General features: G+C 43.3%; 1 protein-coding gene across 5 annotated transcripts in view; it reads left to right on the forward strand.

The window, feature by feature from the left end:
- The window catches only part of TRAPPC10 (trafficking protein particle complex 10), a 100,818-nt gene that overhangs the window by 22,012 nt on the left and 66,360 nt on the right, over positions 1-12,446 (forward strand). For all 5 annotated transcript variants that reach the window (XM_032629970.1, XM_032629969.1, XM_032629966.1 and 2 more), the window contains exons 2-3: positions 7,136-7,217; positions 10,837-10,972. In XM_032629970.1, the coding sequence (XP_032485861.1) occupies positions 7,136-7,217; positions 10,837-10,972 (218 nt within the window). The remainder of the gene's footprint in view (positions 1-7,135; positions 7,218-10,836; positions 10,973-12,446) is intronic.

Genomic DNA, 12,446 nt, shown 5'->3' on the forward strand with positions numbered 1-12,446 from the left:
GTTGTGAATTTTTTTTGTTCTAGTTCTGTGAAAAATGCCATTGGTAGTTTGATAGGGATTGCATTGAATCTGTAGATTGCTTTAGGTAGTATAGTCATTTCCACAATGTTGATTCTTCCAATTCAAGAACATGGTATACCTCTCCATCTGTTTGTATCATCTTTAATTTCTTTCATCAGTGTCTTATAGTTTCCTGCATACAGGTATTTTGTCTCCTTAGGTAGGTTTATTCCTAGGCATTTTATTCTTTTTTGTTGTGGTGGTAAATGGGAGTGTTTCCTTAATTTCTCTTTCAGATTTTTCATCATTAGTGTATAGGAATGCAAGAGATTTCTGTGCATTAATGTCGTATCCTGCTACTTTACCAAATTCATTGATTAGTTCTAGTAGTTTTCTGGTAGCATCTTTAGGATTCTCTGTGTGTAGTATCACATCATCTGCAAACAGTGACAGCTTTACTTTTTCTTTTCCGATTTGGATTCCCTTTATTTCTTTTTCTTCTCTGATTGCTGTGGCTAAAACTTCCATAACTATGTTGAATAATAGTGGTGAGACTGGACAACCTTGTCTTGTTCCTGATATTAGAGGAAATGGTTTCAGTTTTTCACCATTGAGAACGATATTGGCTGTGGGTTTGTCATATATGGCCTTTATTATGTTGAGGTAAGTTCCCTCTGTGCCTACTTTCTGGAGAGTTTTTATCATAAATGGGTGTTGAATTTTGTCAGAAGCTTTTTCTGCATCTACTGAGATTTTCATATGATTTTTTTTCCTTCAGTTTGTTAATATGGTGTATCACATGGATTGGTTTGTGTATATTGAAGGATCCTTGCATTCCTGGGATAAACCCCACTTGATCATGATGTATGATCCTTTTAATGTGCTGTTGGATTCTGTTTGCTAGTATTTTGTTGAAGATTTTTGCATCTGTGTTCATCAGAGATATCTTTTTTTGTGACATATTTGTCTGGTTTTGGTATCAGGGTGATGGTGGCCTCGTAGAATGAATTTGGGAGTGTTCCTTCCTCTGCTGTATTTTGGAAGAGCTTGAGAAGGATAGGTGTTAGCTCTTTTGTAAATGATTGATAGAATTCGCTTGTGAAGCCATCTGGTCCTGGGCTTTTGTTTCTTGGAAGATTTTTAATCACAGATTCAATTTCAGTGCTTGTGATTGGTCTGTTTATATTTTCTATTTCTTCCTGGTTCAGTCTAGGAAGGTTGTGCTTTTCTAAGAATTTGTCCATTTCTCCCAGGTTATCCATTTTATTGGCATATAGTTGCTTGTAGTAATCTCTCATGATCCTTTGTATTTCTGCAGTGTCAATTGTTATTTCTTTTTCATTTCTAATTCTGTTGATTTGAGTCTTCTCCCTTTTTTTTCTTGATGCCTCTGGCTAATGGTTTATCAATTTTGTTTATCTTCTCAAGGAACCAGCTTTTAGTTTTATTGATCTTTGCTATTGTTTCCTTTATTTCTTTTTCATTTATTTCTGATCTAATCTTTATGATTTCTTTCCTTCTTTCCTTCTTTCTTTTCTTTCCTTCTTCCCTCCTTGGGGTTTTTTTTTTGTTCTCTCGCTAATTGCTTTAGATATAAGGTTAGGTTGCTTATTTGAGATTTTTCTTGTTTCTTGAGGTAGGATTGTATTGCTATAAACTTCCCTCTTAGAACTGCTTTTGCTGCATCCCATAGGTTTTGGGTCATTGTGTTTTTTTACTGTCATTTGTTTCTACGTATTTTTTGATTTCCTCAGTGATCTCTTGGTTATTTAGTAAAGTATTGTTTAGCTTCCATTTGTTTGTATTTTTTACATTTTTTTTCCTGTAATTGGTATCTAGTCTCATAGCGTTGTGATCAGAAAAGATACTTGATATGATTTCAGTTTTCTTAAATTTACCAGGGCTTGATTTGTACCCAAGATATGATCTATCCTGGAGAATGTTCCATGAGCACTTGAGAAGAAAGTGTATTCTGTTGTTTTTGGATGAAATGTCCTATAAATATCAATTAAGTCCATCTTGTTTAATGTGTCATTTAAAGTTTGTGTTTCCTTATTTATTTTCATTTTGCATGATCTGTCCATTGGTGAAAGTGGGGTGTTAAAGTCCCCTACTATTATTGTGTTACTGTCGACTTCCCCTTTTATGGCTGTTAGCGTTTGCCCTATGTATTGAGGTGCTCTTGTGTTGGGTGCATAAATATTTAAAATTGTTATATCTTCTTGGATTGATCCCTTGATCATTATGTAGTGTCCTTCTTTGTCTCTTGTAATAGTCTTTATTTTAAAGTCCATTTTGTCTGATATGAGAATTGCTACTCCAGCTTTGTTTTCATTTCCATTTGCATGGAATATGTTTTTCCATCCCCTCACTTTCAGTCTGTTTGTGTCCCTGGGTCTGAAGTGAGTCTCTTGTAGACAGCATATATTCGGGTCTTGTTTTTGTATTCATTCAGCCAGTCTATGTCTTTTTGTTGGAGCATTTAATCCATTTACATTTAAGGTAATTATCAATATGTATGTTTCTGTTACCATTTTCTTAGTTGTTTTGGGTTTGTTTTTGTGGGTCTTTTCCTTCTCTTGTGTTTCCTGCCTAGAGAAGTTCCTTTAGCATTTGTTGTAAAGCTGATTTGGTGGTGCTGAATTCCCTTATCTTTTGCTTGTCTCTAAAGGTTTTAATTTCTACATCGAATCTGAATGAGATCCTTGCTGGGTAGAGTAATCTTGGTTGTAGGCTTTTCCCTTTCATCACTTTAGTTAAGTATGTCCTGCCAGTCCCTTCTGGCTTGCAGAGTTTCTGCTGAAAGATCAGCTGTTAACCTTATAGGGATTCCCTTGTATGTTATTTGTTGCTTTTCCCTTGCTGCTTTTAGTATTTTTTTCTTTGTATTTAATTTTTGATAGTTTGATTAATATGTGTCTTGGTGTGTTTCTCTTTGGGTTTATCCTGTATGGTATTCTCTGTGCTTCCTGGACTTGATTGACTATTTCCTTTCCCATGTTAAGGAAGTTTTCGACTATAATCTCTTCAAATATTTTCTCAGACCCTTTCTTTTTCTCTTCTTCTTCTGGGACCCCTATAATTTGAATGTTGGTGTGTTTGGTGTTGTCCCGAGGTCTGTGAGACTGTCTTCAATTCTTTTCATTCTTTTTTCTTTATTCTACTCCCTGGCAGTTATTTCCACCCTTTTATCTTCCAGCTCACTTATCCGTTCTTCCACCTCAGTTATTCTGTTATTGATTCCTTCTAGAGTATTTTTAATTTCAGTAATTGTGTTGTTCATTACTGGTTTGTTTGCTCTAGTTCTTCTAGGTCCTTGTTAAATGTTTCTTGTATTTTCTCCATTCTGTTTCCAAAATTTTGGATTATCTTTACTATCATTATTTTGAATTCATTTTTTAGGTAGCTTGCCTGTTTCGTCTTCATTTATTTGGTCTTGTAGGTTTTTACCTTGCTCCTTCATCTGTAACATTTTTTTGTCTTTTTTTTTTTGATGGGTGGTGCTGTATTACTTTCTTACTGGTTGTTTGGACTGTGATGTCAAGCACTGGAGTTTGTAGGCAGTTGGATAGATCTGGGTCTTGGTGCTGAGATGAGGACCTCCAGGAGTCCTCACTCCAATTAATATTCCCAGGGGTCTGAGTTTCTCTGTTAGTCCAGTGGTTTGGACTTAGAGCTCCCACCACAGGAGCTCGGGCCTGACCTCTGGCCTGGGAACCAAGATCTCACAAGCTTTATGGGACAGTAAAAAAAAAAAAAAAAAAATGAAGGAAGAAAGAAAAAAAAGATGCAGTACAATATCAAAGAATAAAAAAATAAAATTGGAAAGATAAAAGATATATTAGGGAAAATAAAACTATAATTGAAACAACTGCAACAAAGTAAAATAAAACCACAACAGAAAAAAAACAAAGAAAGAAAAGGGGGGGTGAACAAGACAAAAGGAGAGAACACTAACAAAGTATAAAGAATAAAATAAAATTAGAAAAATAAAAGATTTATTAGGAAAAATAAAAGAATCAACAACAATGAATCAACAAGGTGAAACAGAACCCCCATCTAAAAGAGGAAAAAACAACAAGAAAAAGAAGCCTTGGCTCTGAGGGCGGAGTTCAGGTGGGGGTGGAACTTAGGCAGGGGCGGGGTTTAGGGTGGGGCGGGACCTAGGCGGGTTGGGGGGTGACGTTTGAGCATGGGGTGGAGCCTCTGCTTAGGGCGGAAGGGGAGATGCAGCACGTGGAAAGGAGGGCCTCTGGAGTGTGGAGCTCCGGAGTCTGGAGGTAGGGCCCTGAGTGGGATTGTGTGGGTGGGACTTGGTCCCAGCGCCTTGGAGGGAGTCTCAGAGGGGGTCTCCGAGTGTAGGGGCGGGGCTTGGGCTCTGCACAGCAGGAGGGAGGCTGGGAGGGCAGAGGATTAGGCCCGGGAGCCCAACAGGCTCCCTGGTGCCTAAGTGGACAGGGAAAGTGCTGGCCCCGTTCCCTTCTGTTCCTTCGCACCCCTCCCCACCATCTCCCCCGGGATCTCCCCTGTTGCTGCTGGACCCCTAACGGTGCATGGGTGGGTCCCGCCGGGTGTAGGAACTCCTCCTCTCCCCCAGCTGCCCCTCAGGGGTGCTGGTCCTGGAAATCTGGCCTTTACTTTTGCTCCCCCTTCCCTCCCTCCCATTCCCTCGGAACCCTCGCAGCTGAAGGAGGCCTCAGTAGGCATGGGATCAGGCCCGGGATCTCATTAGGCTCCTGGGCAGGGGAAACCTGGCCACTCTCCCTTTTGATTCTCTGCCCTCCCAGTGGTCCCCCAATTTCCCCCTTCAGGTGTGGGATCCCTTCCCCTCCCCCAGCCGCCCCTCAGGGGTCCCAGTCCCCTCCTGCCTCCACTTCTCCTCCCTCTTCACTCCCCCCATGCCCCATGTCCTACCCAGTTGTTGGGGGTTCGTCCTGTCCCCTTAGGTGTCTGTGGTCCCCCACTGGTGCCTGGTAGGTGCCCTAGTTGTTCAGAGACACGAATTCCACATCCTCCTAGTGCACCATCTTGACTCCGCCCCCTGTACCTTTATGTGAGACTTTATTGCAAGGACCATATATATATATACATATATATATATAACTAAGTGAAAGAGGAGAAAGCTTCTATGTGTTTGCCCTAATTACTGTTTAGCAAAGTGTAGTGATTTTTATATGTTAATCTTAGAACCTTTAAAAGAGACAGCAGGAGTTGGCACTCAAAGATAAGGAATCTGAAGCTAACTGAAGGTTTTCTTGTTTTGATTTCTAAGACAACTACCGAATAAATGAACATGATGAAAAATGAGTTAAAACATAAAAGTTGTTTTTATGTCAACAATAAATTATTAATAGTAACCCTTATTAAGGATTTTACTTTGTTTCAGGCCTTGTTCAGAGTTATTTGTGTTGACTCACTCAGTCTCACCACAGCCCTGTTGGGAGCTATTCTTATTTTCCCATTTCACAGATGGTCCCCGAGGCACAGAAAGGCTTGGTGGTCTCCCCATGCTTACTCACCTGGTAGCTGGTGGAGCTTAGGTGGGAACCAGGCCATCAGCCTTTCAGCATCTGTGTCCAGTCACTGTGCCCCACAGCCTCTCTGATAAGCAGCTCAGCTGCCCAGAAACACCGTTCCTCTCAGCAGTCACTTGACAGTGTTATGTGGTTTGGGGAAGGTTTTGTTTTGTTTTGTTTTTTGCGGTACGCGGGCCTCTCACTGCTGTGGCCTCTCCCGTTGCAGAGCACAGGTCCCGGACACGCAGGCCCAGCGGCCATGGCCCACGGGCCCAGCTGCTACGTGGCATGCGGGACCCTCCCGGACCAGGGCACGAACCCGCGTCCCCTGCATCAGCAGGCGGACTCCCAACCACTGTGCCACCAGGGAAGCCCCTGTTTTGGTTTTTTGGGCGGGCTCATGATAGCAAAATAAGCAAATGTGTTAATGGCCTACATCAATCTCCAATGATTTCTTTAAGATCAATAGAAAAGCAAGTGGAAAATGGTTTTGCTTAAAGTTAGAGGATCCTCTGAGTATAAGAATTTGAGTCATCTACTGAAAGGTTCTTTTTTTTTTTTTTTTTAAATTTATTTATTCATTTATTTATTTTTGGCTGTGTTGGGTCTTCGTTTCTGTGCAAGGGCTTTCTCTAGTTGTGGCAAGCGGGAGCCACTCTTCATCGCGGTGCGCGGGCCTCTCACTGTCGCGGCCTCTCTTGCTGCGGAGCACAGGCTCCAGACGCGCAGAGCTCAGTATTTGTAGCTCACGGGCCCAGCTGCTCCGTGGCACGTGGGATCTTCCCAGACCAGGGCTTGAACCCGTGTCCCCTGCATTGGTAGGCAGACTCTCAACCACTGCGCCACCAGGGAAGCCCTGAAAGGTTCTTTTTAAGCCTAAGTGCGATATGGTTACGCTATCATTTTATGAGAGCTAAGTGGATTTTTCAGTTCCGTCAAAGCTAGGTTGAAACAGCTGAATTCACAGCTTAGCATGTGAATTCAGACACTCCTGGGTTCCTCACTGGTCTACTGGTCTCCGCAGCCAGCCAGCTTTGTGCTCCCCCTTCTTGGCCGTGAGGTCGGGTCTGCCTCCAGGACTTCCCGTGTGGACTCGGCGAGAGCAGGCGTGTCCGGTGTCCTGGGGGGCACGGGCACAGAGAGCGTACTGTATGGCTCGGCTCCTAGTGGCATTTGGGTGCGTATCAAGCTTATTTTGGTGAAGAAACTCATGTTCACTTGTCCGGGTTTCCTTTTCTGCCTGGAGTTTCATGGCTGTTTTGTCCAAGATGAAGAGAGCAGCAGCGGTATGAGCTGACGCAGGGGTGAGGCTGGCTGGAGCTGGGCCCGCTCCGCCTCCTTAGCTGTCAGACCCCGGCAGGTGACTCCACTTTCCTGACCCTCCCCCTCCTCCTCGTGGGGAGAATCATACCCACCTCAGAGAGGCTGGGCGAGGGTTAGTTAGGTCACATGTCGAGTGCTGGCTTTTCTTGAGACCACTTATTTAAAGATATGAAAAAATCTTGTTTTGTGATGTCATTCTGCTAAATTATTAAGTTGCCTAAAAATACTAATTAATAAATTTTAGAGTCCATTTTTCCTATATTTACCTTAAAATGCCATTTTTATTCCTGTTGTAGGTGCTGGAGATCAGAATTTATTTACCTCTATTTATCCGACGCTCTCCCAGCAGCTTCCAAGAGAACCGATGGAATGGAGAAGGTACGGTGCCTCTGGTTTTCGCTGCATCTCCCTCCTCGTTTTGTAGGCATTTGTGTGAGCAAGTGAAGTAGTAAGAGTTAAAGGCTAAGTTCTCAGGAAACTGAGTGGAGCCATGTAATTGTGGACCTTCTTCTCTAAGGAATGTGTTGATTTTCTTGACAAGACATAGGATGGTAGAAATGGGACACTTCTTCTGAGCTGAAGGCCCACTTTTGTAGGGATGGCTTCTGATTCCTCATGGCATTTTGGAAAGGAGACGCACACTCCGATTCCACATTAGAGCCGTTGCCTCTGTCTGCTCTCTTATGAGGCCTTCTCTCTGCCCTGAGCTCCTGGCTTTTCTCTTAAGGGTGAGCAAGTGCACAGAAAGATGTTACTTAAAAATTATGAAGGAGGGGCTTCCTTGGTGGCACAGTGGTTAAGAATCCGCCTGCCAATGTAGGGGACACGGGCTCGAGCCCTGGCCTGGAAAGATTCCACATGCCACGGAGCAGCTAAGCCCGTGCGCCACAACTACTGAGCCTGCGCTCTAGAGCTCGCGTACCACAACTACTGAGCCTGCATGCCACAACTGCTGAGGCTGTGTGCCACAACTATTGAAGTCCACACACCTAGAGCCCATGCTCTGCAACAAGAGAAGCCACTGCAATGAGAGGCCTGCACACTGCAATGAAGAGTAGTCCCTGCTCACCGCAACTAGAGACAGCCCACGCACAGCAACGAAGACCCAACACAGCCAAAAGTAAAAATTAAAAATAAATAAATTTATAAAAAAAAATTAGGAGGGAAACCAGATCAATCCTCCTGTTTGCCCTATTGTTTGTAATTGTTCCTCTAATGACTTGTTCTGAGGAAGTAATTGACTTTGAATTATCTTACTGGAAGACTAATTTCTGGTAAGATTAGATACTATTTGTAGAAAATGTTTGGGTTGTGACTTGTTAATACTGGTAATCTGATTTTAGCCAAGGTGTGTGAAGAATTTCCTGTTGTTACTCAGGTTCATGTAATTCTGATTCTTGCTGTGTTATTCCTTTCTGATCACCAGTTTGTAATCTACTAACTTGAAGAGTTAACATTCTAGATGACTTACCCGGGCTCTCTATTGAATCTAGTCTAATTTTTGTGCCCGATTATAGTGTTACAAGGAATGTATTTAATTACCTACATGTAATATGAAGAGTGTACAGAATGTGGGAGAATTCTCTTACAGAAAAATTATTCAGCGTCTCAAGAGGCCCAGTGCTGTGAATGAGAGAAAATAGTCCAGCAAACGGAAGAGTTTAATGCCTGAAGAAATGGAGTAATGTGTAAAGGGTTTCCAATAGTATACGTGACTGAAACATTCAGAAAGACAGAAGAGACAGGAAGGGGGTTATGGGGGAAAATGAAATAGAGACACTGCGTAGATTTAACACGTATCTTCATCTCTTCACCTTCTTGAAAACTAAATGAGAAAAGAGAACGAGAAATGTCCAAGGACAGAGGAGGGCAGAAGTGGCGGCAGCAGAGATGTGGATGCCTCTTTGGGAGAAGGAGGATGGACAGAGGAATAGGAGGGAAAGCTGAGCCCTTGTGTCTGCAGAGGTGGCTCCCTGAGAAGCAGGCGAGTCCCTGACAGGTGATAGGACCCGGGGCCCAGGCCCTTGGTAGGCGAGGGGTAGAAAGGGGTGACTCGAAGGCCCGGGCCGCGTTCCCTCTGCCGTGGTGTGTGTGTGTGTGTGTAAAGCTCTTTAGTACTACTTGACATGTTAAAGTGTATATATATTACTTTGATAAAATGTTAAATTAATTGATTAGATCTTGGGGGGAAAAGATTGAAGCAGAAACTTGATGCAGTGAACTGCTGTGTAGCTGAAAAGCAAAGTAGTGAGTTGGGAGATTGCGCTTGGAAACTCCGGGGTTGAATGCTGAGAGCTGGAGTTGGAGGCGTGAAAGGAAAGCTGAGCCGTGAAGGCCAAGTCCAGAAGTTTCAATGTCCCTGTAGAAGATGTTTCAGAAGGAGAGTATAGAGAGGGTGGAGGACAGGCGATGCTTGGAGAACTGGCGTCAAAATTCTCCCAGGAGTGAGTTCGGAGATTGCAGGGGCCGCTGAATGTCAAGCAGAATGAAAACAAAGCGAATAGAAAGCCACGCCAAGCAACAGGGAGAAAAGAAAAACCGCATTTGCAGTCTCTAACAGCATTTAAAGTGTAGCATAAAATATAGCATTTAAGCAGGGCCTTGAGGGCAAGTACCTCTGAATCTAGAGTTCTGTATTATTCGTACTCATACAAGCGGGAAGACTGCCTCAGCCTCCCCCGAGCCTTGGGAGAGACAGGATGCCAGCTGGGCCCAGGATGGCCGGGGGCCCTGATCTGCCACTCTGGCCGCATGGCACCACACGTGTTCTCTCCAGAGTGCTCTTCACATTGTATATTTGCTGCTTGCCACCAGATGGAGATCGTTGGGAAACATTTTCAGACATGTATGATCAGAAACTGTGCTACTCTCTGTGAAATAATTAAGGAATGTATCTCAAGAAAAAGGAAAATGAACCATGAATTCACAGGATAAAGGAAGCAGCGGCCAGCAAGCAAGTCATAAGTGCTGTGCTACATTGTGGTGTCAGTGCTTTTACGAATCAAACGATCTAAAATGTCAGGTTGGAGGAAAGCAGAGAGCAGGCAGTGCACTAGCTTTGTCTTGTTCAAGGAGAGGCAGACGTTTACTGCAGTCTTTGAGAGGGAAATGTAAGTTTATGCATGTTAAAAATTAAAATGTAACCAACAGCAGAAAAGAAATAGATGGTTAAGCTTTCAGACTAACAGAGAAAAAGGATGGAAAAAGAAAACTTGATTAATCTCTCAAAGGACAGAAAAAATAGCCTGAAATAGAAAATCCACAAGTTCAAGCATAATCACATTAAATTTGGTTGGTTTCAGCTTATTTATCACCGGCACTCCTTAGATTGGATAAAAAGTACAAAATCCAGCTATAGATATTTGAAAGAGATACAACTACTAGAGGTGAAGAATAGAGGTATGGAAAAAAGATGCATGTAGCATAATTTATTTTTACAAGTATAATAAAAACAGCACCCATACCCTCTGATAGCCATAGATTAGATGAGTGTAGCTTGTGGGATTGCTCTATGTGTCCTTTGGTCTTGGGTTGAGAAAAAATGGAGGAGGGTGGTTACCACTATTTTATTTATGCTATGTGAACGAAACCTGTTCTTTTTCACCAGACAGTTCTCTTTTTTGGATAATACGGGTTGTCACAAAAGTATTTGAGCAGTTTAAAGCTTTGATAGCTTCACACAGCACTTTTGACAATTGGGAGACTCTTTTCTTCTTTTATAGTGACTGTAGGTTAACATCCATTTTCCCCAGAAGTCGGTGTTGCAAGCAAAGTAAAGCCGACAGATTTATGGGGAGCCTTGACATGTCCATGTGGGCTGTGTTTAAACTAAGTTACAGCGTCTTTTCAGATAGCATATGTAATCGCTGCAGTTCAGGCTTAGTGCCCTATCTGTACTTCTGAACTCATAGATGTGATTAAATTGTTGTCGTTTTCTCCTTTTCTTTCTGCTAAGCATTCTCATTTTTCTCAGTGACTTGTTAAAAATTGTTTATAGGTCCTATGGCCGAGCTCCAAAGATGATTCACCTAGAATCTAACTTTGTTCAATTCAAAGAGGAGCTGCTGCCCAAAGAAGGAAACAAGGCTCTGCTCACATTCCCCTTTCTTCATATTTATTGGACGGAATGCTGTGTAAGTATTCATTTAAAGGGAAAAGTTACAAGAACGTGTCTTAGAATGGGGTTAAGATTCAGAGGTCTGGGTTTCGCTAAGACAGCTATACTTTTTGAAATTTACTTTTTAATTTTAATTTTTTGGTAGTCTTCTCTTTTCTCCATCCTTCAGCCAAGCACGTGGCTTTGCCGTGGCCTATTTTCTGCTCTGGCCCAGCGCGGGGCACTCGTGGTGATCACCAAATATAGTCTTAGTTGTGTTTCCAGTTCTTGTGAGCCATCTCACTGTAGCCAAGTGGGCACTAGGTCTTTTTAATATTTACTTTCAGCTTTGTTTTCATAACACCCTGTACTCACCATCATGACAGTTACTGTACTTACAAATCCTTGTTTGTCTCTGGTTCTGGTTTGCGGGCTCTCTGGGGGCAGGGGACTGTGTCTCCTACCTCACGATCCGTGTCTGGTGCAGGAGGTGCTCTGGGAAGCCCATCGAGTGAGGGGACGCTGCAGCTGCGGGCACTGTGGCCTTCACTCGTACTTGGCAGTTCTGTGTTCGTGAACCCATTCTTGACGGAATTATTGTTTCATGAACGAATAGAAAATTCTGTGGGTCATTTCTTCCTGTCTGTTTGACTCTAATAAAACAACCATTTAGCGTATACAAAATATATAAATCGTTACATACTGTGACATTTTAACTTGAAACTGAGGATGCAGAAGTAGTTTTTGTAGTTTTAATGAGAAAGGACTCAAAGCTCACGCCTGTTCTCCCCTTCACCCCGTGCACCTTTTGCCTTTGCTGACTTTGCTTTGTAGCCTTTCCCAGTGGAGTCACGTGGGATGTGCTTCCTCCCGAGAACAAGTGTGATAGCACATGTGAGATGCTATCCACCAGGGGAGCTCGTTGGAGACTCGGCGCCCAGGGTTTTTATTGGACCAGGCACATAGGCAGCCTCTGCCTGACACACAGCAAAACTCCAGGGGTGGCTAGACTCCCGGGGGAATGCAGATGTTCAGCATAAGCCATGTTGTTTGCACAGTTTATGCCCAGGGAGGCACCCCTATCACACAGTCACGGGAACCCCTCCAAAATCCAGACCAGATTTAGCCCCCAGTGCTGATTCTTCCTGCACCAGTCATTACCAAGGCTTGCACGTACCACTTCCCCCAGATGTATCAGTCAGCGCTCTACTCTAGGGAAGAGGCTGTGTGGGCTTCTGTTTTATTTAGTGCTTTATAGTCAATCATCCTTACTTATTTTGGTGTTCAAGTTGTCCCAGATTTGGCCAGTGAGTCACTTCAAGCTGGCTCCTGTGCCTTTTGAGCACTTTCTAGCACAGCAGGGTGTTCTGGGTTCTTGTCCCTTTGCTACCCTTGTACTGGAATCAGCCATTTTTTCACAGGGCCCTGGTTCCCCTGGCACTGTGGGAGGGTCCCCGCTTCTATGCCTTTTGACTACACAGGGCTAGGGAAGCATGTGTCTTAGAAATCAT

This window comes from Phocoena sinus, chromosome 4 (assembly GCF_008692025.1).
Source record: "Phocoena sinus isolate mPhoSin1 chromosome 4, mPhoSin1.pri, whole genome shotgun sequence".
NCBI lineage: Eukaryota > Metazoa > Chordata > Mammalia > Artiodactyla > Phocoenidae > Phocoena > Phocoena sinus.